Raw genomic sequence first — 23,703 nt, forward strand, 5'->3', positions numbered from 1 at the left:
CTTTCGTATTGGCTTGTTTGAGTCAATCTGTATGTTGTTGTCAAAAAAAAAAAGAAAAAAAAAATCAAGTGCTTTATAGTATTAGTAAAAGCTTATATGGGTCAAACTCCATGTTATATTTGGAACTTACTGTTTGCTTCTGAAACGTCTGCTTATCAAAACTTATCAATTATTTATAACCGTTACAGAACGTTAATTCTTCAAGACTTCAAACTATTACATGAATTCAAAATTTTATCAACTCGACGACCCACCATGATTTTATGTCTATGAATTTTTGATTTAAACGAGTCTAATTCCAGACTACATTGTGAAAAATTGACGGAAGGGAAGTGAAAGATTTAAAGAAAATGATTAATCTTCATCACTGTCTTCAATCATGGCCTTACGGCGATGTGTTGGAGCTTTTCTCGGTGGAGACTCCTCCTCGTCAGACTCAATCCCTTTCCTTTTACGGCCACTTCCACGGTGATCCTTCTCTGCCCTAACTCCCTGCATAAAGCACATTCCACCACCACACATTCACATCACATTACAATCGCAATGAACTTTCCTCCTTGACAACAACAAAAAAATAAAAGAATGTTCTAATTTGCTTACCGCAGCCTCTTCCTCTTCTTCGTCTTCATCTGAATATCTGTTAGATTTTCCTCCGTCTATTTCCTCTTCATCTTCTTCTGCATCTTCCTCATATTCATTACGGGCCGGTGACTTTTCTTCCTCTTCTTCTTCCGTCTCATATTCAGATTCCTCTCTCTCACTCTCAGAATACTCCATTTGACGTCTGGAAGGTCTGGCCGAATTCATTGAAGACCTCCCCGGAATGCCTTTGTTCTGGTTTAACCGCAGCGAGAAGCAGTTTAGTAGTAGTATACTTTCTAATTATGTTTTTTGCATTCTAGAGATATGAGTTTTTATTTTGTTTACCTTCTTGGCGTTCAGAATTCGGCGTTCCCGTAGTGCTTCAGCTTCGAGATCCTCCTCATAGCCACGGTTTGAGCGGTGAGAACCATAGTGGTCTGTCTCGTCATCCTGGTTCCAAGAAAAAATCAGTCGTTTACTAGTATCTTTGCTTTAGAAATTGGAAGAACACAATATACACAAACTAATTAAACATACCTCATCAAGAGCATCCTCCAAGTAGCCGGTGGAAAGTTGTCTCCTTTGAACAGGAAGTGGATACTTGCGCTTGACCTTCTCCCTCGCCTGACTCAGCTTTGTACTAGCCTTGAGGTTTTGGCCTTCCGCCTTCATAAATTGAGATATTAAATGAGAAAAGTCTATAAACCCTACAAGAGAAATATCGTTGGATTGTCTGAGCTCATCAATTAAGAGGTTACCCTTTCTCTCTTCTCTTTCTCCCTCTCAGGGTCAATGTCAGTGACACAGTTTTTAACTTTGAAGGCCTTCTTGTGCCTCGAGTCAACAAGGGCAGTTAAAAGCCTATGCGAATTTGACGTTAGAGATGATGGGATAAATCTCATTTTCTTCATAATTCTTCCTTGCGATTGAAGGATACCCTACAACAACATCCAGATAGGACAACACTTTGAGATATTGCAGAGTTGGATTTATTCGAAGACTAATAATTTGGATGGATTGAAGGAGAAATTTAGTTTCCTCATGAGAATTTGCCATTTAGTATAGAGATTAGTACGGGTCCTCTGAAATTATTTAGTTGATTGTTGATTCCATGGATGCTTAAAATTCCTAGGAGGCTGGAGCAACTACAAATAGATGGCTAACTAAGACAGAAGGAGTAGTAACACCTTTTCATGTTTGGTAAAGAGGTGATTCTGGTCTTGTTTTGCTTCTTGTTCAGTTATATCAAGAACTTCATTTCCTATCAATAGCTGTAAGCTTCCATCTGACCACCTTACAAACCGAGCATTACTTTCACTCTGCATTCGAACATAGTGTGACTTTAGTATACTACGGAAAAAGTAGAAGAAAATCAGTGCATTTGCAAATAAAGTAAGAAATATTGTCTATGGGTAGGATTCCAAGCCTAAAGAAATAGAAGAACTGAGACATCATGATGGCACTTAGTAAACTAATATAAAATACATGAATTGCATCATTAGTGTGTACCTGTATTAACATCACTAACCATAAAACAATTTCTATTTACCAAGAGACATACCAAGAGACGCTAGTTTACGAAATTGGTAGACCATAAGTACTTGCCATACGCAAAATACATAGCTTCATGGCAGCTTTGATGGAAAAATTATAAGCGGAAAGCTTCGAAGAAGTGTTCACTTACATATGTTTTGCCATCTCGACCCTTAACAAACCTATGGCGAACAATATTATTTTCCAGACGAATACGCTTCTTTGCTCCGGGTTCATCTGTCACGAATGTGTCTTCTTCAACAAATGTTTTGGCATCAAATGGCTTTGGATCAATTCCCATGATATTGGAAACTTTTATCATGGTCATCTGAAAAAAGATCACAGAGGAGATGGTAATGGGAGGAAGCGCATTTTTGCTACAGAACATCTTAACCACAGATAGACAACTAGAAGATGGGGTTTCAGATATAAGGCTGAATAGGACACTCTCACTCCCCAAACCACAATGACATGACACATTTTGATAACTTGTAAACACCATATAGGTCATTATTGATTTGAAGCCATGTCCGCGAAGAATATTTTAGCAACATAGAGCAGGTATACCTTAAGTGGATCACCTGGAGGAGGGCGGAAAGGAACCTCCACTTCCAAAGGGGGGCCAACTGGCTTCTCCCTGTACCTAGGTTCAACATGCTCAGCTTCTGACTCGTATTGAGGATCCTCTTCAGGGGCCATATCATCATCAAGCCCCGTATCATCGGGTCTCAGATCCTTTTCAGAGCCTTCTTCATCTTCGATAGGCGATCTCTACAAAATTACACGTCTCGTCATACATACATGCAAATTCATATGGTTTCTAAAAGAAAGCAAACACTAGAAAAGAAACAGATATTCTGTAAACTGAAATGTAATATTAGAAAGCAAGACTCACATGTTCATCCTGGTCAACGTCATTCCGGACATATTCTTCTGCATCTTCATCATCCGAAGATCCAAATACGTTACGAATATTTACGTCTGACTGTGCAACTTGAGCCTCTTCCTTCTCCTCACTAGGTGATCTACCCACCATCCCATTTTTCCATGCACAGGAGACAAAGTGATTCATCAGAAAAAATGAAAACCAAGGTACCTCAGATACCCTCAGATGACTAGCAAGTATTATCAAATCCTAAGCACAGCACAAAATCCAAAAGAAACTACAAAACAGCTAGGCAACAAGAAAGAAAGGGAAAAAGGGGTACCTTGGACTCCTAGTCTGATCAACCTCATCATCTTCAGACTCATAATGCTTTTCACCAGACCTCTCTGATCCACTCTCAACAACAGCCTGTCTCCTGTTTTTGGATACTCTACCCACATGTTCTTCTTCTTCTTTGTTATCACTATCACTATCTCTTGCTTCACTCTCCTCATGTGGATCAGCAACATCAACCTCCTGTGAACTCTGCTCTCTCTCACCCTCACTTTCTCCAGGATCAAGTTCTACATCGCCCTGTTCGCCATCAGACTCAGCTTCAGCCTCACCGTGAACTTCAACCTCAGCTTCACCTTCTCCTTCAGGCTCCATCCCTCCCTCGGCCTCATCCTATGGGTGTTTAGATTAATAATTTCAGCCACAAAATCACCAGAAAATTTATTGTTTCAATAGAAAAAGCAAGAAATCAAAACAACATCATGGATTACGTAATGCCATAGAACCACTTTGAATTCGCCGATATCATAATCAATTTGATCTACGAGAAGAGCTGAAGCTGAATTAGGCCTAAAAAATTTGCAATGGTTCTTGCCAATTCACCTAAAACCCTAAAAGAAGCCGAGAAACCCCAATCGCATACCGAAACATTCCCGAGGTGTAAATTAAAAGAAAACAGTGGCAAAATCTGAAACAATCGAGGTGAGGAAACGAAGGAGATAAAGAAGGAGGGAGAGAGAGAGAGAGTTACGGAAGCGTAATTAGGCTGAGGATTGGATTCATGTTCGGAATCGATCTCTTCTTCTTCCTCGGATTGATCGCCGAAGAGATTATGCATCATCTCGGATCTCTTTTCTACTCCAACCATCTTCTCTTCTCTTTTGCTCACAGTCACTTAGCCTCTGGGTGACGGTAGCTCGTGATCTGAGCTCCGACGGAGGGGTTAACTGTTTCGGCCTTTGTTCTTTAGGTTGAAAGGTCCTTTTTTTTTTTTTTTTTTTTTTTAATTCCTTCTTAAAAACAAAAATAAAATTGATCCTAGGAAATAGAAATTTACATTGATTTAAATGGAAATAATGTTCAGTTTAAAAAAAGGAACAAGAAACAAAAAAAAATTTGTATAGAATAATATTTAAATGTGTTTGGTTTATGGATATGGATATGGGGGATACTCAATTTGGTTTTGAAACATGCGTGTACGAAGACGGTAAAATTTGGAACATTATCACTGCAAAAGGAGCGTGCAAATATTGAGGGAAGAGTTTTTGCCTATTTAAGGTACCCCAAAATCCTTAAATGTAAGAGTGAGTTACATGAACCGTATCATCATCATGTGGACCGGACAGTCGACTAGGAGCATAGTGTTGTCGTTAATTGGAATAATTCAAAGGATTTCAAAAAAAATTGTGGAACGCTACGATGACTTCGGGTACACAGTTGTTGTCAGTCGTAAACGGGTCGAACCAGATTGGGATGTATGACACGGGATTCGGTTGGGGAAGACCGGTTCACACTTCACACCGAGACTATATATGTCTATCGACGAGAACGATGGGGTCGGTGGCGTCAAGATTGACGTTTCTTTGAGAAAATGTGACATAGATGTTTTTTTTGTCTTTTGTCCCAAAAAAAAAAAAAAGGATGTTTTTTAGTCTTTTTTCTTTTACAAATTGTTTGAAAACTGAAATTGGAAAAATCAATTCCGGCTTTTGATTATATATATATATATATATATATATATGATTTCTAGTTTACTAGAAAAATGAGCATAAAGACTGAGTTGAATAGTTTATAAGAATCTGAAACCAAAGTTTTCCATTCAATATTTTGTTTTGAATCAACATACAATAATACATTGGTTTGTTTAATTTCCTTGTCTTTTTAACATAAGTAGTTCATCACATAAGTTCTTTATTTTAATTTCAGATTGAAAAAGAGATATTTATTTCTATGGTTCTACAGTTCAGTAAATCAAAAGTTTTGCTTAGAGTGTGTATCAAGTATTACTTATAACACAAGCTTTTTAAAATTTAAATCTTTAGACCGGTGTTCTACCATTGGACTCTCAAAACTAATAAACATGCATAAGTTTCTAACTTTACATTTTTTCAATTATAAATAGTTGGATCTCATAAACAATTTGGATCCAACCATTGGAGGTGTTCTAACATCTTTTTATAAGAACATCTCTAACCTCGACACCTAAACATAAACGCTATATTAGATTTTTCTTTGCGGTTCACATAAAAGCTAGCGACTGCTTAAATTGGAAACAACACCTTATTGTTAGTGATAATTTATCAGTTTTGTAAACTTACTTATTTTTAGAAAGGCACAAATTATTAGTGTTTTTCAATGACCAAGTATATTATGAAATATGGTAAACTAACATGTTTAAATGTAAAAAAGAAGATTTATGTAGTATCCTACTATATTAATTGAGAAGTACAAAAATAAAAATAACCTTAAAAAGTGTAAAAATTTACATACAACTGCCATTAGAAATTGTTAAATAAAAGCTAAAACTATCAAGGGTATAAAAGATAATTAATAATTAATAATCTTATTATCTTATTATTAATCAGCAAAAATTGCGGATTACATGGATAATCAATTGACTTAAATTAAATCTATTTACCAAATCTTTATCCTTTTAACTAACAAATCTCATACGCATTAAAAATTTTAAAATGTAGAAGCAATCTTCGATTACTGCCGCTGATTCCATGGAATTCATCTTAGTGGATGATTGATGAAGCTGTATGTTATTTTCCATAATTAAGGTTTTCTTCTCAGTATTTTTTTATTAAACAATTTCTTTTCCTAAACATATATATAGGATGATAGGATGGGAGCTGACCTTAAAAATGACTTAATCAAAAAATTCGAGAACGGAGCTTCTGAATTTTCAATCATAAACCATTATAAATAATATAACGACAAAAAAAATTATTATAGATTTCAATAAAAAAATTGTTCAGCCCGCGGTCTACCGCGGGTTAGTACCTAGTAAGATATTAGATATGCATGAGATTCTGTATGTTCGGGTGGTTGTGTTCGAATTCTATTTATTAAAAGCCACCCATCACACAAAAAAAGTGCTTTGTGTTGTATAGGAGGGCTTTTGTGTTACAAACCACTACAAGTCGCCATGGAAGATTCACGTACACAACCGTCTCCGTCACGTAACCTAGTTCACGCTGAAAACTCCACAATAATTACCTCCCAGATACTCGCTAGACTTCCGGCGAGATCCCTTATGCGGTTTTGTACCGTATCGAAGCTTTGGTTCTCTATCCTCCGCAGCAAATATTTAGCCGACTTGTTCCTGGCTCAGTCAAAGACTCGGCCTCGTCTTCTTTTCACATTCAAGGACATGGATTCCGGTAAGCGTTTTTTCTTCTCGGCTCCTGAAGACCAAACGGACAACAAATCCTCCACAGTTATCGCAAGACACGACATCACGATCTCGGATCCTGAAGACCAACAGGACGACAAATCCTCCACAGTTATCGCAAGACACGGCATCACGATCTCGGATCTAGACTACATCACATCTGCCCCCGTAAACGGATTCGTATGCTACACACGTGGTTCATCGGTTGTTCTTTGTAATCCCACCAATGGATATTATACACAAACTTTTCCCGTTCCTAAGTCCAACGGAAGAGACGACATCTACGCGCGTCTCGGGTACGATCCCGTCAAAGATGAATACAAATTGTTGTGTGTGAGGATGTTCCATGGGTGGCTCGGCGATAGAATACAGGAGCATCTGGTTCACTCGCTAAACTTTAGGTTCGGATGGAGAAAGATCCAGACCAACGCAGATCCTTACGCCTACGTAGAAGGTGGGATTTGCATGGATGGTTCTATATACTACGGAGTTGGGCATACAAGGATAGCTAGATTTGATGTTGGATCCGAGAATATTGCGTTTATTCAAGGACCCGAAGACTATAATGCAATCTCTTGTTATTCAACACTCACGAATTACCAAGGAAAATTAGCATGTATAAGCTACGGTGAATCCCATGAGATGCGTATGTGGATTCTACAAGATGCCGAGAAACAAGAATGGTCGAACGTCATGACTTGTTATGTGCCTTGTGACAAGAAGACATCTTTGTGCACTGGAGAGATTCATACCAACGAGGTTGTAATGGCTTCTAGATGGTTAGAGTCATCTAAGCCCTTCTATGTTTACTATATGGATATGATGAGGGAGAGTATCAGAAGAGTTCAGATTGATGGACTGGCGGATAATGAGTTTAGACGTATCCACGGAATTGGCAAGAATGCTCTTAGGATTTCGTGTTACCCAGGTCACGTTGAGCATTTTGTTGGGTGCCCTAGTTGGTAGTTGGTACTAGTCTTCATAGCTTCTCAGCTTTTATCTACGAGATTTTAATTAGTACTAGGTTTTGAATCCACGCTATGCGTGGGTTTATTTGATATATTTTGATGAAAATTATATATACTCACTCTGTTTCAAAATATAAGAAATGACCACTTTTAAAAGTTCAATCAATCATAAATAAAACTGCATAATAAAATATATTAAAATAATCTAAGAGTAGCATATAAACTTGAAAACATCTTATATTATAAAACAAAAAAATCTTCTCTAAAACATTTTATATTATGAAATGCAGGGAGTATGTGATTGATGACAGTAATGAAATGTTATCTTATAAAAATAAATTATATTAGTATTAAATAAAAATTTAAATTTCAGATATACAATTTTTTAAAATATAAAAATGAGTTGTGTTATACATTCAAATCAGATCAAAAAAATCATAAATTTAACTCGATGTCCAGGCAAGGCGAATCAAACTGGTGACCTCACATATCCTAAACCATTTCTTTGACTACCAGGAAAATGAAATAATTTTGTAATCTTAAATTTATCTCGTTTTTCATATTTAATTGATCACTACCACCTATATTTTCGTGTTTTTTATTCAATGTTTTCTTATTTTTCATATTCTTTCTTGTCATTTCCATTGTCAATTTTTATGGTAATTGTCATCGTTACTTTTATCATGTTCTTCGTTATACTCTTCTTCTTTTTTTCTTTTTCTTCTTCTTCCTCGTCAATTTTTTCACATTCTTTCACTGAAAAACATGTTTTTAGACTACCATACAACTTGTTAACCCATCAAACTCCAAGACCAAAATCTTTTATTTTCTCATAAAATTTGTGCAATTCATAAAGACCAGCATAGTCAACACATGCATCCAATTATTGATAATTTCATCCATATACTTATTCGGTTTAAGATCCACATGTATTGAAACTTCACAAACCAAAATCCTTATTCGCAGAGAAAGTAATATGACCACATGTATAGTTAAAATAATATTTGTGCTTTTTGTCGATCCTTCTTCTTTAAACTCAAATAACATCAACTCAAGGTCTTGCGACGTCAATCCTTCTTTCTTAGACTTAAAAATAAAAATTTTACTGCAAGAATATCAAATCATATTTCTTTTATTTCTATAAATTTAAATTTTTTTCTTCTAAAAATTCTTAACAATATAGATTACTACTATATTTTCAAAAATATTAATTAATGAAATATCTAATTCTTATTGGTTGTTTTAAATCCTATATGGACACCTTTAGGAGTTTATAGTTTCAACTTTTTATTAGTATAGATATAATATTTTAAAATTTCTATGGAGGTTAAGTAATTGTAATATTTTCAAACATTCTATGAAGTTTAAATATTTTTAATATTTGAACCTTTTAAAAGTTTCAATATTTTTAATATTTTAAACTTTTAAAATTTATAAATTATAATTTTTTAGAAACCTTTTATAAGATAATAAATTTTTAAAATTTAAAGATCATAAGATTTTGAAGTTTTAAAAGGTTTCAAAATATAATATTTGAACCTTTTAAAAAGTTCAATATTTATAATATTTTAAACTATTTTAAAAACTTTCAATATTATAATATTTATAGATTTAAAAATTTTCAATATTATAATATTTTTTTGAAACTTTTTAAAGATCAAATAAAAAATCGGATCAAACGAATAAAACGTTTTAACTTGGACGCCTGATAAATCAAGATTTCCTGCTCATTCGCTGTTGGAAGCATATTAATCTTTATTTATACTGGTTCTGAACCAATATCTAAAAGATTTCTAGCCGATGTGGGACGTTGTACATAGTTCTTTTATTTCTATAAATTTAAAAATTTTCCTTTTTCTAAAAATTCTGGAAATTTTAAAAATGTTAATGAATGACATGTTAAATCCTTATAGGTTGTTTAAAATAATTCTTAATATTGAAAATTCAGGAGATTTTAGAAAATGTTAATGAGTGACATGTCTTATCCCTATTGGTGGTTTAAAATCCTATGTGGACGCTTTTAGGAGCTTATAGCTCATACTTACTTTTTATTAGTATAGATTTTAGTATTTTGATTATTTTTTGTTTTTTTGTCGTGGGTAATACAAATTAACCGGTGATTTTGTTTGTTTTGTATGGTCAAACTATATATATAAACCGGTGAATGAAACTTGAAAAACTGAGGAGAAAACTGAAAAATAACAGGCCGAACATATATGTCATAGGGCCCAAGAAGCAAGACCCAAAACAAGAAGGGTAGTTATGTAAATTCGCGTCATAGAAACTCATCAAAAACCCTAATTTCGTTTTATCATAGTTCCTCCTCAATTCCGTCTCGAAGACTCCAAGCAGCCAGCGCCGACGCCGCAGCAACAAGGAGGAGAAAGAAGAAAAGGATCTCAGAGGGCGCGACAACAATGGCGACAGGAAAAACTGTTAAGGATGTCTCTCCACACGAGTTCGTCAAGGCTTACGCTGCCCATCTCAAGCGCTCTGGCAAGGTAATAAATCTAACGATTCGTTTTTTTTTTTCCCGTAGTCTAGTCTTTAGATTGGTGTTTTGAGATTACGATTACCTCATGAGAGTGCTTTGATGGCTGCTTTTAGTTTGAATCGTAACTGTAAAGGTCTGAACATTGATTCGTTAGTGTCATTTCAGTGAAAGCTATAGATTGGATGCTTGGTTTTTGATTTAATGTTGTTCCGTTCATGTAGATTGAGCTGCCTCTGTGGACAGACATCGTCAAGACTGGTAAACTTAAGGAGCTTGCTCCATATGACCCCGACTGGTACTACATCAGAGCTGGTATGTATCTATAACATCATCTGGTTAAAAGGCTTCTACTACATAGTGGATTTAGGTATTGCCTTAATGTTTGTATCTGTTTTTCTGAGACAAGTTTCTACTCTTTAGCTTCCATGGCTAGGAAAGTCTACCTGAGGGGTGGTCTTGGAGTTGGTGCGTTCCGTAGGATCTATGGAGGAAGCAAGAGGAACGGAAGCCGTCCACCTCATTTCTGCAAGAGCAGTGGTGGTATTGCTCGTCACATTCTTCAGCAACTCCAGACCATGAACATTGTCGACCTTGACACTAAGGGGTGAGTTTATCATCATATGTGGTTTTAGATCTCTCCTTAGCTTCACTTAGATAGATACTGGTACAAATGAATGGTAGGGAATACAGTTTAGAGATTTGGATTCGATTTCCGCATAAGGTGCTGAAAACCGTAACTGTTATCTATATAGATGAACTGTATGTATGGATTTATAATGTGCTACTGCTTCATTTACTAATACACCACCTATGGAATAAATCAATACGATTTGGTAGCTAATGATTTACTTATCGTCATGTAAACAGTGGGAGGAAGATCACATCAAGTGGTCAGAGAGATCTTGATCAAGTTGCGGGAAGGATTGCAGCTGCTGTCTAAATCAAAATCACAGATGATCAACTCCAAGTTTAAGGTTTATGTTTTGGATTTAGTTATGAAATGAGTTGCATTTGATAACCAGTAGTAGAATTCCCTCTCATTTTTTGTTTTGATGAGTTTTGCTTCTTTTGCCCCTCTCTTTATATTCTGAGCGACTTATGGCTATATATTTGATATTTATCTTTGACCTCGTTTCCTATTGATTTCATGAAATTAGTTTTGTTTTTGTTTTGTATTCAATTGTTTTTTTGCAAAATGGTTTTGTTTACTTAAAACTTAAAAGTCGGTAAAGGAAAAAAGAACACACTTATTTTGGAGTTGGAAGCTAGGACGTTGGCCTCACAGACTTGCCTTTTCTCGAAGACAACAATCATATTGGCTCACTCACATTACCTCTCTGTCATGTGAGACTTGAGAGGTGCTTAGTTTGAACAGTGATGCTTGTAAGATTTTAGTAATACTGCGACATTAAAAAAGTTTGTTACAGATGATGAAAATAGTGAAGATATACAAATACTGCAAGCATGTTTCGAAAATATTATAAAAGTTAAAGAACGCAAAGTATAAAAGTTCATGCTACGACATATCCGAAGAAGCATAGTGGTGGATCCTTTGACATTTCAGCTTTTTTTTTTGTTGTCGATGCTGAGAAATTGAGGGAGATAGGTATGAGGTTACCCAGTTTACTTGGGAGAGAAGCGTCTTGTCATTGTTGAGAATAGAATAGAGAGATGCTGAAGTGATATTCTACTAACATTTTATGGTATTCATAGTTCGTAATTAGATAAAATAATCATGTAATAAGAACCTTTTAACTTATATTTTCTGGCGTTTATACATGGTTCTCTTTTTTTTTTTTTTTTTTCTGCGGTTTTACTAACATGCGAGTCTTGCAGTTATTAGAAGGTTTGTTCAGTCTCATAGTGACCAGCTTGGTTGGGATGGGAGTCATTCGTGGAGTCAGACCAGATCAGCAGTTGGTGTAATGTCAACTAAAATTTAGCCTTGGTCTTACATAAACTTGTCTATTTGGAAACTAATATCGACAGGGTACTAAAGAAGGTTGGTATGATGGAGGAAGAATTGCATTTCCAGTGATTCTTGTCATTGAAACTAACCCTTTTATCCTGATGGAATGGCTGGACAAATTCTAGGAATGGCAACAGAAGCTGTAAGTTCTTTCAACTATTACATTTTCGTCTTGCTTGTGTTTTACGTACTCAGGTTCTAAAACAAATTTTGGCATAGAAAAGGAGAGCCTATGAACTTTTAAAAAAGGTTACAATACAAGAAGGAACGGCGCGTGATTAGACATCATAGAGTTTCAGATTGCTGCCGCTAGCGTGATGGTATAGAGACAATAGCGGACCTAGGACTGTTTTTTACCCAGGTCAGACTTAAGTAAAAAAAAAAATTAATGGCTACCAAATGTATTTTTACTTGTAACAATAAAGAAATTTGTGATGAAATTTGTGAAATAGTGTGAAATTTGGGGAGGTCTCTATACAGTGATGAACTATAATGGTTCGCTCACTATTTCTGCCTACGGAGACACCAATCAAATCCCTTCTTCTGTCCAACAAGCTCTTTATTCCACCGGCGTTACACTCAATCACGTCCCGGCTGGTTAGTGGTTAATCTCTCTCTCTCTCTCTCTCGACACTCGACTCAGTTAACTGTTAGATTCTTTACGCTTAGCTTTTTTCTTTTGGGAATCTCAAGCCCTTAGTATGTATGTAGTTTGTAAATGGTAAGGTGTTTTGAGTGTCTTTATCTTGGTGTTGGTGTGATTAAACAGGAGTGAAAGATGCGAGCGACAAGAAGATATTAGTAGATATGTTGTTATGGGCAGTGGACAATCCAGCTCCTGCGACTTTCATGCTCATTTCTGGTGATAGAGACTATTCTTACGCTCTTCACCAACTGCGAATGAGAAGGTACAACATCCTTCTGGCCCAGCCTGACAAAGCATCAGTTCCACTAATCTCTGCTGCAAAGACAATATGGCTATGGACAAACATAGCTTTTGGGGATTGTCCTCGTGGCAAACAAGGTGAATCCTCACGACCCATTGATAGTGGACGCCAACATCATCGTTCTGGCACTGATGTATTAAGCCATCCGGTTCGTAAACAAACTCAGAACATTAAGCAGTTTGACTCAGCTTTGGTCTCTAGAACTGGAAACAAGAGGGGCGGAAGCTTCTGTGAATTATGCAATGTTGTTTGCTCGAGCCATGATTTAACCTTTCACATCTCTGGTAAAAGGCACAGATCTAAGGTAAAGTTTTGTTTTACTTTCACATCTTCGATAAAAGGCTACATTATACTTTTTTTTGTGTGTGCTTGTTGTCCTCTTCTTGGATCCCAAGTTTCTATTTAAAGAGACTTTACGGAGAGTAAGGGAAGAGATTAATTGTGTGGCATATATGTTTCTTTTATGTTGATGATAGATTTGACAGTTGTTGCTGTACTCTTCATCTTAAACCTTATTGTAAGTTGACTTCTTTTTTTTGTTATGTAGCTCGTGCAAGTAGCCGGTGAACGCCCTCATGTCACTGGTTTAACCGAAGCAAAGCATGTATGGTGCAGAGTTTGTCAGACGAGTTACAACAGTGAAGCTAGGTATGAAAATCACATCTTAGGGACAAGGCACCAGAACAAACTTGAAGATCAAGCCGGGAATTCAAGAAAGCGCGTCTGCAGAATCCGTTAATGGTCCTCCTTTAATATTAGAGCGAATGAAAATGCAATTAGAGTTTGTAAAATTTTGCTAAACTGGTAGTGTTTTGAGTCTCACCTTTGTTTATTTGGATCGGGATGCTGGAAAAAAAAAGCTGAGCCAAGTTGATAACTTTTGGTTAATTTGGGAGAAGCTTTATTATTACTTTGGTAAAACTAACTTTTGGATTTGAGACTCATCTTTGTTTTTTGGATGAATGCTGCTATATACTGCAATATATAATGCATATAAACATGTTTCCAAAATATTAAAGTCCTTTTCAAGGCAATTAAAGAAAGCAAGTAGTGAAAGGCTACGGATACATCTTAAAAACGTAGTGGATCCTTGAACATTTCAGCTCTTCTTTAATAGTCTCAAATCTAATAACTTTAAAACAAAACAAAATTTCAAATTCTTCTTTTATATATATTGGGGAAAACCGAAACGACATATCAAATTCTAGTTGTTTTTGTCTCGTTAGTTTGAGAAAGTTAGAAACTCTTTCAGTTCTATAATTCTATATCTAATTTTCCTGCAAATAAGAGAAAAATGAAATTAAGGGTGACATTAGCTTCGATTTCACGAGCACTATTACCATTTTCAAGGGGTAAAATGCAGAGAACGGTATCGCAAATAACGATTCCTTTCAGCAGCCAATGTCCCTCAACGTTACCTACAGCGGCAACAATGGAGGCTGAGCTCGTAATAGCAAAAACGTCAGTGTGGTGGGACTTTGAAAACTGCATGGTACCTAAAGGTTGTGATGGCAGTGCCATTGCTCATAACATTAAGTCAGCTTTGTTGGAAAGGAACTACTGTGGTCCGATCACCATTTATGCCTATGGTGATACCAATAAAATGTCTTCCTCTGTACAACAGTCTCTCCGCCACCGCCTTGTCCCTCATTCACGTTCCTCCGGGTAAAAAATCTCTAATATCTCTCTCTCTCTCTATAATTATCTCTAATCTATAGCCTCTTTTTAAAAATCTCAATCTTTAGTTTTGTAAATATTTAAAAATGTGTAGTTATATGAAGTTATGATGATATGATATAACAGGGGTTAAAGATGGGAGCGACAAAAAGATCCTTGTAGACATGTTATTGTGGGCAATGGAAAACAAAGCTCCTGCTAATATAATGCTCATATCTGGTGATAGAGACTTTGCTTACGCTCTCCACCAGCTAGGGATGAAAAGATACAACATTCTTCTGGCCACGCAACCTGAGATAGCATCTCCCTTTCTAATTGCAGCTGCAAAGATGGTTTGGTTTTGGAAAAGCATAGTTGCAACTGGTTCTGTCTCTGCCTCTACGGTTCTTTAACAAGCTAAGCATAGCGAAAAGAGCGAGAAGTCCTGCGAAAAATGCAGCTTGGCTGATATCAATTCCCACCTCTCTAGTAATGAGCACATGAAAAAGGTATAAACTATATATACTCGTATGTTTTTCTTGTTGGTGTGTGCAGTGTGCTTGTTTGTTATCTTATTGAACGTGCACAGAGTTAGAGATCACATTAGGAATCATTTTCACTCCTAAGTAGTTCATGAAGTGAAGATGATGATCACTTCAACGAGATAAATTATAGTATGTGGCAAATACTAATGTTTTAACTCATAAGCTGAAAAACCTTTTTTCATCTTAATTGATTTTTTTGTTGTCAGTGCGCTAATGACATTGGTGTAATCAAACCCGAGGCCAAACCAAAAAACTTGTTCTGTAAGCTATGCCAGGTCCATAGCCCGAACGAAGCTATGTATCAAAGTCATATCTCAGGGCGGAAACACAAAAACAAACTTAAAAGTCAAGCCACAACTACTCGCTAATCTGTTTCTTTAATTAGTAATTAGCGTTTGTGAATCTCTCTCCAACTTGGGGTTTGAAAGTCTATGGATTTTTTTCCTCCGGGAGCATTCAGTTTTTTTTATGTAAATTGATACCACCAGAAGTTACAAAACCTCTTTCATTTGTTTGTGCATGTGGTAATTATATTATTTTCTGAGATTGAAAATTAGTAATAATAATAATAATAACTTGGGAATGGAAACTAGATCATTTTTACTTAAAAAGCATAACAGCTTTAGGCATGCATGTACATTGGTTTAGTAATATAATTATGACTCTGCTTAAATATTTCGCTAATTACCGATGGAGGAGAGATATTATTGCAGAGCCTACAACGGCTAATTAAAGAAGCATTGATCTTCTCCAATGTCTGATTCTTCTGATTTGATTGGCGCGTTTTCAAATTGCTGACGTGGATTTAATAATAAAAAATATACACAGTATTTAAAAGTTGCTCGTACTATCAATAGAAAAAGACAAAATACATTAAAAAAAAAAAAAGCAGACTTTGCGAAAAGCGAAAGGTTTCTTCGTCAACATGGAAAGAAGAACTTAAGTGGTAACTTCTTTACTTAAACTCAGAGGTAAGAGATCAATCACCTTACCAACCCTCCGATCTTCGACGACTTGTAGCTAGACTGAGAGATAGAAAAGTGTGATTTTTTTTTTTTTTGGTTCACTCTTTGTTTTTTTCTTTTTCTTAGTAGAACAACTTTGTTGTTCTTCTTCTTCTCCGGCGATGTCTACGGCGGAGGCGGATTACGTGAAGGCCAAAACTTCGGTGTGGTGGGATATAGAGAATTGTGAGGTACCCAAAGGTTGGGATGCTCATAGGATTGCTCAGAATGTGAGTTCCGCTTTGTTGAAGATGAATTACTGTGGACCTGTCTCGATTTCTGCTTATGGTGACACCACTCTCATCCCTCACTCTGTTCAACAAGCTCTTTCTTCTACTGGTGTTGCTCTTAATCATGTCCCCGCAGGTCTCCTTTTCTCATAAAGTTTGACTCTTTTGTTCTTTTTTCCCCTTGGAATTGAGAATTTTGTTTTGTTGATCATGGATCTGTACTTCTATATGGACTTTGGAAATTGTGATCAAAGTTTAAGCATTTAGGTAGTTTTTGTTTGGGATAATATAAGATTGAGTTTGTGTTGTTTGAAACAGGAGCTAAAGATGCGAGTGATAAGAAGATTTTGGTGGATATGTTGTTTTGGGCTGTAGACAACGCTGCACCAGCGAATTTTATGCTTATCTCTGGTGACAGGGACTTCTCCAATGCTCTTCACCAGCTACGGATGAGGAGGTATAACATTCTTTTAGCTCAGCCTCCACAGGCCTCTGCACCGCTTGTTGCTGCTGCTAAAGATGTATGGCTCTGGACAACTCTAGCCTCTGGTGGCCCTCCTCTTACAAGTGCTGAATCCTCTCAACTCGTTCTCGACAATGTACGTCGCAAACAGGCTGCTTCAAGTTCGGACATTGGAGACGTGAAGGATAACAAAACCAGAGAAAAGCATGTTCGGAGAGGATTACGTCAGGAGACTAGAAGAAACATGCTTGAGAATAGCAGTGGAACCACCAGTGAATCCTCTCGACTTGTCAACAATGGACTTTGTTATGTCTCTAATTATCAAGTGTCGAGCTATCCTGTTTCTGAACAAGCTCAGTCCAGCAAACCAACTGATTCAACGTCTGACGCTGGAGATGCTAAGGATCATAAAACCAGAGAAAACCACTTTACAAGAGGATCACCTCAAGAGACGAGAGTAAATATGCACCAGAATGGTAAAGGAGCCACCACAGGTGAATCTGTTACTGCCAGCAGACCATGTGATAGCTCTGACAAGTTCACCGCACTCCTCAACAATGTACCACATTTTCCTTGAAGTTTAGTTATTTTTTTCTGGAAACTAGAAGGAAAGAAAATTAACTTGTTTGCCTTTTTTGTGCAGCCTGCCTTCGTAGAAAACCGCCGTGCTTTGGCCAGCGTTTCAGCCAAATCCACACAAGAAGCGGTGCTTCTGGAACCTGTGTTGTGCAAAGTTTGCCAGATCAGCTGCCCCAACAATGATGCATATAAAAAGCACACCTATGGAAAAAGACACCGAAACAACTTGGAACTGCAATCAGGCAAGTCCAAAAACATTTCGGTGGGACCAGTTGAGCCTGCTAAGGAGGTTCCAACGAAACATAAGAAAGATAAGCAGGCGGTTGAAGGTAGAGCTAAGGTAAACGCTGATTTCGCTTGTCTTATGTGCAATGTGGTGTGCCAGAGTCAAGTTGTCTTTGATTCTCATCTGAGGGGTCAGAAGCATACAACTAACATGCTGAGTCAATCAGAGGCAAGTTTCTAACTCTTGGCTATTCGAGAACTTAAAACATTTATAGGCATAGAAAATTATAAGCCTGATTTAAAAGCGCGTTGTTTCAGGCACTCATTGATTCTAAGAAGCTTCAAGAGAAAGATGTTGGAGAAAAGGATCAACCAAGTGTTGCCGAGCCTCTGTTGCAGTCTCAAAAGAGTCAAGAGAATACTAAGGGCTTTGAGAAGCATGTTTCAATGGTGAATCAATCAGAGGCAAGTTTCTAACTGTTGGCTATTCTAGAATATGGGATTTTAATTAACATTGATAAGTTGGCAATCTGGTAAAAGATAGGGCTGATATAATAGCTTTGTATCAGGTACTAATTGATTCTAAGAAGCTTCAAGATAAAGGTGTTGAAGACAAGGATCAACCAAGAGAAATAACTGTACATCCTAAAGCAAACGCTAATCACTTTTGTCGTTTGTGCAATGTGGGGTGCCAGAGTCCAATTGTCTTTTATTCTCATCTAAGGGGTCAGAAGCACGCTGCCAAGCTGAATCAGTCAAAGGCAAGTTTCTTTGTGTATTCGAGAACTTAGAAATTATAAAACTGAGAAAAAATTACAGTTTGGTAAAACATATGCTTGATATTATACTGTTGGATCAGGGGATCATTGATTCTAAAAAGCTTGAAGAGAAAGGTGTCGGAGAAAAGGATCAACCACGAGAAACAATTGCAGAGCCTCAGTTGCAGTCTCAAAACGCTCAAGTGAATAGCAAGTGTTTTGAAAAGCATGTTGTGATGGTGCAGCAATCAGAGGTAAGTTTCCAGTTTAGTATAACAATTGCAGAATGTGAGTCTATGATAAAATATAGAAATAATGAAACTTATATAGTTGGATCAGGAACTCATCAATGCTAGGGAGATTGAAGAGAAAGATTTCCGACAAAAAGCTCAACCAACAGAAACAATTGCAGAACCTCAGTCGCTGTCTGAAAACACTCAAGAGCATACCAAGTTCTTTGAGAAGCAAAACGAAGAGTTGAGAAAGATTTGTGGCACCTCAGAAAGCAGTGTAAATGAACGTCTTCCAAGTACTAAAGACCAGGTAGAGACTGTTAACAAACAGATTCCAAATGGAGAATTTTTCTCTGGTGACCTAAAATCTGATTTTGAAGTACCCAGAGAAGCAAGGTAAATTTTGCCACCTTGGATTTGCTTGCTTAGTATATCAAAATATGAACAATCCGTATTAAAAATACTCTCCAACTATTATCATAGGGAATGTTTTGATGTCATTGTCAAGCCTGTAAACATGTCCAAAAGAGCAAATGAGCACCCAGTGGAGGTGAAGAAGGAGGGAAAGGAGGTGATGGTAAGCCAAGCAATATTAGCAACAAGCAATATTAGCAACATCTAAGCTTTGTCAACATGTAGCTCACTGGCCGAATCAAAAGCATACTACCGTAGTGGCAGCTCACTTCTTGTTCTACCTCTTTACGTTTGTTCAAATCAAACCCTTACTGACTTTTTATTCTTGATGTGTAGGTCGCCTTTGTAGCCAGCGGTGATGCTCAGTTCAGTGTTTCAACCAAACCTGTGAAGGAACCAGAGGGTTTGCAGCCTGTGTGGTGCCAAGTCTGCCAGATGAGCTGCAACAACAAGGTTGCATATGCAAATCACACCTATGGGAAAAAACACAGACAGAACTTGGAACTACAACAACCAGCCAAGAACGAAAATATGTGCAAGGGACCAGCCAAGCTTCCTAAAGATTATGGGGAGAAAACGAAGAAAGTACCATGTAAAAACCAAACCATCTTTAATTCTCATCTGAAGAGTCAGAACCATTCTGCCATGGTCAAGGAGCCAGCCGAGGCAAGTTTATCGTTTCACTATTTGGTTATCTTTTGTGAATTTGAAATCTGCTGTCAATTAGAAATATTACAAATGCTAGTAACACGTTTTCTTAGGTTTGATTCTTATCGAAAGTTATGGGAGTATATATTATACCTTAACTGAAATATCTCTGTAGCAGGCATTTGAAGCATTGGAGCAGTTGATTGTTGACTCGGGGACAATCCATGGAGAAACCAATCAAGAAACAGAAATAACAGAAGAGCGAACACTTGTAAAGATCAATGATCTTGGGTTTGGAGAGGCACCTGAAGATAAAGTGAACTTGAAGGAGAGACACGCTGTATCTGAGAACTTGGTGCAGCGTGTCTTCTTCACTGAACAGAACCGAGAGTCTAGATCACTTAAAGAACCGAGGTAAGAGCCAACAATTAGCATATAGTTGTATAAAATGTAATGTGTCTTGAATATTGATCTTGTGTTACAGAGGATGTTTGGATGTGATTCCTGTGGCTGTGAGAGTAGAGCTGCGACCACCAAACGTGAATGTGGCCAAGAATTTGGAAGATGAGCTGAAACATAAAACCCAACCAAAAGCGCAGGAACCTGAAAACGTGTCTGCAGGACGCATGGAACATCCTGGAGAGGCTGGCAAAACGGAAGAGAGTAAGGGACAAGCTGATAACTTTTGGACTCGCCTTTGGGGGAAAAAGAGCTAAAACAATGTTAAAATCTAGGGATGGTATTTGAACTGTTGAAAATTACTATAACAACTTGGGAGTTAATTTTCTTGTAATGCTCTATTTATTATTTTCTATTTTTCTTAATTTTAAAAATCTGATTATTATTATTTATTTATAAAGTAACCTGTTAAAAAAATATAATACTAAAATTTTAGGCATTATTATCAGTTAAATTGGAAATAACGACAGGATTATCCAACAGAATTTTCGGTTTGTATCATCAAAAAATTGTATCTCCATTATTAGAGACTACAGCTCATATGGGCCACCCGACTCGACTTACCCGGATCTTCTCTTGTTCAAATTAAAGCAGAGAGAAAGCAAAAAAGAATACTTTTTATTCATTTGGTACTGAAAGGGTCGGAGGGAGTTAACTTGCTCCGGTCAAGTCACGGCGAAGGTGGTAATGCTTGCCTACGATTTTGCTTTTGTTCAGTCCAGTTAATTCAGTATATATCTTGCTCTATTTTCATGTAATTAGTACAGAGTCCTGCATTGCTGAACTTGGCTAATTCACGCAGTATGTGTTTATATTATTAACTTATTCCGTGTATATGAAAAGTCTTATGATGTGAATTACAATCTAATTAGATTTGAGAAAAGACGAAAGTTTAGTTTTTTTTTTTTTTTAACAGTTTCTTGTTGCTAATGACCTTTGCTTATTTGCAGTGCTTCTGTGTAAATTTAGTCTTTCTAATGTCGAGTAATTGGGGAAGTAGCTCGGGAAGTAGTTCAAGAAGCGATGTTGAGAACTCGTTTTATGCTGAGGAACTCTTTCAGATTGGAACAAGATGTAGTGAGGTGTGAATCTTGTTTTTTTTTTTTTTTATATCCTTGTCTCTTTGATTGATCAAGTTCATATTTTTGCGTTGTCATCTCATGTTTTCATTGTAATTGGCAGCTAAGGAAAGAAAAGGAGATGCTGAGAGAATCACAGTCACAGAGTGTTGAACTCGTCAGAGTAATGTTCTTCTTGTGTGTGTTTTAGACTTGTATTTTGTGAATTGATTGTTCATACCTTTTCTGAGTTTTGTTGTCTTTTTTTTACCATAGAGGTTGGAACTGAATGCTAATTCGTTGTCTGAGTCTCGTTTAGAAGATAAGAGAAGAATTCAGACTATGGAGAAGGAATTGTTGAATTGCTACCAGGAGATTGGTAAATCAGATTCTTATAAGAAACTGAAGTCTAGACATATATATTTTATGAGCTAAAAGACACTTTCTTTGTCTTGCAGATTACTTGCGGGATCAAGTAAATGTTAGAGGCCTAGAAGTGAACTACCTGAGTGAACGTGTGCTCGATCTTGAAGTCAAGGTAACCGAATCAGGGAATTTGGAAGAAGAAGTTCAATTTTTGAGGGAGGAGTTGTGTACGTCAAAATCTGAGCAACTACTGTTGTTGCAAGAACTAGAGAGAACAGAAACTGAGCTACATTTGTCTAGGTTTTCTGTTGAGAAGCTGGAGGAGTCTGTCTCATCCTTAACATTGGAGTCTCAGTGTGAAATAGAAAGCATGAAACTTGATGTAGTAGCGTTGGAGCAGGCACTCTTTGATGCTAAGAAAGTTCAAGGAGAAAGTATCCAAGAAAACGAGAAGTTCAGAGAAATAGTCAAGGAGCTACAGTTGAAGTTTCGAGAGGCACAAGAGGATGCTGAGTGCTTAGAAAAGGAAAACAAAGAGCTGAGGGAGAGATGTGTAGCCTCTGAAAGGAATGTCGAAGAATATTGTCAAAGGTTTAAAGAACAATTGGAAAATGAAAGTGAAACGCCTGTAAATGCAGAGTGTTTCTTTGCTGAACTGAACCACATGCTTCCAATACCTGATGAAGCTCGGTAGGTTTCCAGCTTAAGCCCTATAATAAGTACATCCAATCAAGCTATTCTCGGTTTTTTGAGCTCTGCTGATTTCTTGTCTCACAGAGAATGTCTCCATGAGATCATCAAGGATGCGAAACTGAGAGACGAAATGGAGGATATGGCTAGACAGATATGTGAATACGAAGATATTGTAAGGGAGCTCAAGGTATTTACCAAAATGTTCCTTTAGAATGAAAAATTTGGACCTTTCTACAGCATCAACACATGTTCTAACTAGTTTCAAAATTATTTTGTTATGCCTAAAGGATGAGTTGAAAGAAGAGAAACTAAAGGCCAAGGAAGAAGCAGAGGACTTAACACAAGAAATGGCTGAATTAAGATATAAAATGACATGTTTATTGGAGGAAGAATGCAAGCGACGTGCATGCATCGAACAAGCATCATTACAAAGAATAGCCAATCTAGAGGCACAGGTACTTGCTTGTTTATTATATTTTCTTTTTGTTTGTTGTTCTTTGAGCCATCAGAGAATCCTGAAGGAACCTAACAGATATCCATTTTCTTGTCAAGATTAAGAGAGAGAAGAACAAGTCCTCATCAACTTGCGTCATACCTCTTTCTGCCGTATAAAACAGCAAAGGTTCGAGTTAAACTTGGAATCACAGTTAATGCCTCGGAGAAGCCTTAAGCTAATAAGGTTCGAATTTGTATACATTTCAAGTGTACATAATCCAATTTGAATGGAAGATTGGAATATAGATTTCATGTCTGTGATTGTGTATATATATATATATATATATATAGAAATTGAGTTTTTGAAGAGTGAAACTGCTTCTTTATGTGGATTTTCTCTGAGTGTAAATTACGCCTTGAGTAACATTTGAGAGATCTTGAGAAATTGAGATGAATCTCTTAGAGAATGTTGAAACTTAAAGGCAATGATTGTTTCGACCAAGAAGCTTCCTCCTAGTTCCTACTGGTTGTTTGACTCTATTTGATGGGCCTGTTGTGAGCCGAGTTCAACAGGGCCAAGTTGATTTGATAGCCCATTTGTCTCATTTTCTTGTTAAAATTAATAAGAGTTGTAGCATGCATGTGCAAAGTCTTGTAATCCTATTTTGATGATTTACATGACAGGGATAAATGAATGGGTCAAGAGAAAGGAACCTGTTGTCTTTATTGTTAATCAAGGACACTTGTGGATTTGTTATCTAACCTAATCCAACTTGACTTTAAGAAAAACCTATTCCTCCAACTTAATCTAAAAATAGAGGAAAAATATCTAAATTCAACTCTTGTTAAAATCTTGAATGGAGAGATTGCTGTAATACAACTTACGGT

At 36.8% G+C, this 23,703-nt stretch overlaps 6 protein-coding genes, 1 long non-coding RNA gene and 1 pseudogene across 14 annotated transcripts; 6 read left to right on the forward strand and 2 right to left on the reverse strand.

Moving 5' to 3' along the window:
- Window positions 1-132: 132 nt before the first annotated feature.
- Window positions 133-4,574, reverse strand: LOC104726702 (protein LEO1 homolog). The gene is made up of 11 exons (XM_087472610.1): window positions 4,026-4,574; window positions 3,324-3,667; window positions 3,011-3,140; window positions 2,683-2,886; window positions 2,267-2,443; window positions 1,770-1,901; window positions 1,341-1,520; window positions 1,120-1,248; window positions 928-1,032; window positions 601-834; window positions 133-492 (listed from the first exon to the last, which is right to left on the reverse strand). Exons 1-11 carry the CDS (start codon window positions 4,140-4,142, stop codon window positions 355-357), a joined length of 1,890 nt encoding a protein of 629 aa, XP_087328736.1. The 5' UTR covers window positions 4,143-4,574; the 3' UTR covers window positions 133-354.
- Window positions 4,575-6,401: 1,827 nt separating this feature from the next.
- LOC104756811 (F-box protein At1g30790-like) lies at window positions 6,402-7,745 on the forward strand. The gene has a single exon (XM_087478448.1). The coding sequence runs from the start codon at window positions 6,426-6,428 to the stop codon at window positions 7,635-7,637; it is 1,212 nt and encodes a 403-aa protein (XP_087334574.1). The 5' UTR covers window positions 6,402-6,425; the 3' UTR covers window positions 7,638-7,745.
- A 2,171-nt stretch (window positions 7,746-9,916) lies between these two features.
- Window positions 9,917-11,308, forward strand: LOC104738544 (small ribosomal subunit protein eS19x). The gene is made up of 4 exons (XM_010458709.3): window positions 9,917-10,140; window positions 10,355-10,445; window positions 10,554-10,737; window positions 11,001-11,308. Exons 1-4 carry the CDS (start codon window positions 10,057-10,059, stop codon window positions 11,071-11,073), a joined length of 432 nt encoding a protein of 143 aa, XP_010457011.1. The 5' UTR covers window positions 9,917-10,056; the 3' UTR covers window positions 11,074-11,308.
- Window positions 11,309-11,453: 145 nt separating this feature from the next.
- Window positions 11,454-13,993, forward strand: LOC104738555 (uncharacterized). Of its 2 annotated transcripts, none has more exons than XM_010458716.3 (5): window positions 11,454-12,244; window positions 12,322-12,463; window positions 12,555-12,699; window positions 12,872-13,353; window positions 13,597-13,993. In XM_010458716.3, exons 3-5 carry the CDS (start codon window positions 12,585-12,587, stop codon window positions 13,786-13,788), a joined length of 789 nt encoding a protein of 262 aa, XP_010457018.1. In that variant the 5' UTR covers window positions 11,454-12,244; window positions 12,322-12,463; window positions 12,555-12,584; the 3' UTR covers window positions 13,789-13,993. The 2 variants fall into 2 exon arrangements, with proteins under 2 accessions (XP_010457018.1, XP_010457022.1); XM_010458720.3 differs by having other exon boundaries at window positions 11,919-12,244; window positions 12,327-12,463.
- Window positions 13,994-14,406: 413 nt separating this feature from the next.
- Window positions 14,407-15,118, forward strand: LOC109127101 (uncharacterized; annotated as a pseudogene).
- Window positions 15,119-16,033: 915 nt separating this feature from the next.
- On the reverse strand, window positions 16,034-20,503 carry LOC147949297 (uncharacterized). The gene is made up of 2 exons (XR_015571362.1): window positions 19,958-20,503; window positions 16,034-19,869 (listed from the first exon to the last, which is right to left on the reverse strand). It is a non-coding gene; the product is annotated as an uncharacterized LOC147949297 (long non-coding RNA).
- On the forward strand, window positions 16,095-20,637 carry LOC104738575 (uncharacterized). 6 transcript variants are annotated; one of them, XM_087472622.1, is made up of 12 exons: window positions 16,095-16,221; window positions 16,345-16,620; window positions 16,803-17,506; window positions 17,591-17,980; window positions 18,070-18,216; window positions 18,321-18,512; window positions 18,611-18,763; window positions 18,840-19,138; window positions 19,226-19,319; window positions 19,493-19,822; window positions 19,983-20,218; window positions 20,289-20,637. In XM_087472622.1, the coding sequence occupies exons 2-12, from the start codon at window positions 16,377-16,379 to the stop codon at window positions 20,518-20,520; spliced, it is 3,021 nt and encodes a 1,006-aa protein (XP_087328748.1). In that variant the 5' UTR covers window positions 16,095-16,221; window positions 16,345-16,376; the 3' UTR covers window positions 20,521-20,637. The 6 variants fall into 6 exon arrangements, 4 of the variants coding, with proteins under 4 accessions (XP_087328748.1, XP_087328745.1, XP_087328753.1 ...); XR_015571359.1 differs by having other exon boundaries at window positions 16,107-16,221; window positions 16,342-16,620; window positions 19,226-19,410; XR_015571360.1 differs by having other exon boundaries at window positions 16,107-16,221; window positions 16,342-16,620; window positions 18,849-19,138; window positions 19,226-19,410.
- A 107-nt stretch (window positions 20,638-20,744) lies between these two features.
- Window positions 20,745-23,190, forward strand: LOC104738585 (uncharacterized). 2 transcript variants are annotated; one of them, XM_010458742.3, is made up of 8 exons: window positions 20,745-20,947; window positions 21,214-21,345; window positions 21,446-21,505; window positions 21,598-21,700; window positions 21,780-22,377; window positions 22,465-22,567; window positions 22,668-22,835; window positions 22,933-23,190. In XM_010458742.3, the coding sequence occupies exons 2-8, from the start codon at window positions 21,241-21,243 to the stop codon at window positions 22,990-22,992; spliced, it is 1,197 nt and encodes a 398-aa protein (XP_010457044.1). In that variant the 5' UTR covers window positions 20,745-20,947; window positions 21,214-21,240; the 3' UTR covers window positions 22,993-23,190. The 2 variants fall into 2 exon arrangements, with proteins under 2 accessions (XP_010457044.1, XP_010457043.1); XM_010458741.3 differs by having other exon boundaries at window positions 20,745-20,944.
- The last annotated feature ends 513 nt before the right edge of the window (window positions 23,191-23,703 follow it).

The sequence above is a fragment of the Camelina sativa genome, chromosome 2, assembly GCF_030686135.1.
Source record: "Camelina sativa cultivar CO46 ecotype springtype chromosome 2, ASM3068613v1".
Taxonomy (NCBI): domain Eukaryota; kingdom Viridiplantae; phylum Streptophyta; class Magnoliopsida; order Brassicales; family Brassicaceae; genus Camelina; species Camelina sativa.

Bases quoted from the DNA above. Each gene is read 5' to 3' on its own strand.
- LOC104726702 (XM_087472610.1), bottom strand. From the start codon at position 4,142: ATGGTTGGAGTAGAAAAGAGATCCGAGATGATGCATAATCTCTTCGGC. The intron at 1,249-1,340 runs GTAACCTCTTAA...CAATTTATGAAG, and splicing joins AGAAAGAGAAGAGAGAAAGG to GCGGAAGGCCAAAACCTCAA. The intron at 835-927 runs GTAAACAAAATA...CGGTTAAACCAG, and splicing joins GAATTCTGAACGCCAAGAAG to AACAAAGGCATTCCGGGGAG.
- LOC104738555 (XM_010458716.3), top strand. From the start codon at position 12,585: ATGAACTATAATGGTTCGCTCACTATTTCTGCCTACGGAGACACCAAT. The intron at 12,700-12,871 runs GTTAGTGGTTAA...GTGATTAAACAG, and splicing joins ACTCAATCACGTCCCGGCTG to GAGTGAAAGATGCGAGCGAC. The intron at 13,354-13,596 runs GTAAAGTTTTGT...TTTGTTATGTAG, and splicing joins GTAAAAGGCACAGATCTAAG to CTCGTGCAAGTAGCCGGTGA.
- LOC104756811 (XM_087478448.1), top strand. From the start codon at position 6,426: ATGGAAGATTCACGTACACAACCGTCTCCGTCACGTAACCTAGTTCAC.
- LOC104738585 (XM_010458742.3), top strand. From the start codon at position 21,241: ATGTCGAGTAATTGGGGAAGTAGCTCGGGAAGTAGTTCAAGAAGCGAT. The intron at 21,506-21,597 runs GTAATGTTCTTC...TTTTTACCATAG, and splicing joins AGAGTGTTGAACTCGTCAGA to AGGTTGGAACTGAATGCTAA. The intron at 22,568-22,667 runs GTATTTACCAAA...TTATGCCTAAAG, and splicing joins ATATTGTAAGGGAGCTCAAG to GATGAGTTGAAAGAAGAGAA.
- LOC104738575 (XM_087472622.1), top strand. From the start codon at position 16,377: ATGTCTACGGCGGAGGCGGATTACGTGAAGGCCAAAACTTCGGTGTGG. The intron at 18,217-18,320 runs GCAAGTTTCTAA...GCTTTGTATCAG, and splicing joins CAATGGTGAATCAATCAGAG to GTACTAATTGATTCTAAGAA. The intron at 18,513-18,610 runs GCAAGTTTCTTT...CTGTTGGATCAG, and splicing joins CCAAGCTGAATCAGTCAAAG to GGGATCATTGATTCTAAAAA.
- LOC104738544 (XM_010458709.3), top strand. From the start codon at position 10,057: ATGGCGACAGGAAAAACTGTTAAGGATGTCTCTCCACACGAGTTCGTC. The intron at 10,446-10,553 runs GTATGTATCTAT...TCTACTCTTTAG, and splicing joins CTGGTACTACATCAGAGCTG to CTTCCATGGCTAGGAAAGTC. The intron at 10,738-11,000 runs GTGAGTTTATCA...TCATGTAAACAG, and splicing joins GTCGACCTTGACACTAAGGG to TGGGAGGAAGATCACATCAA.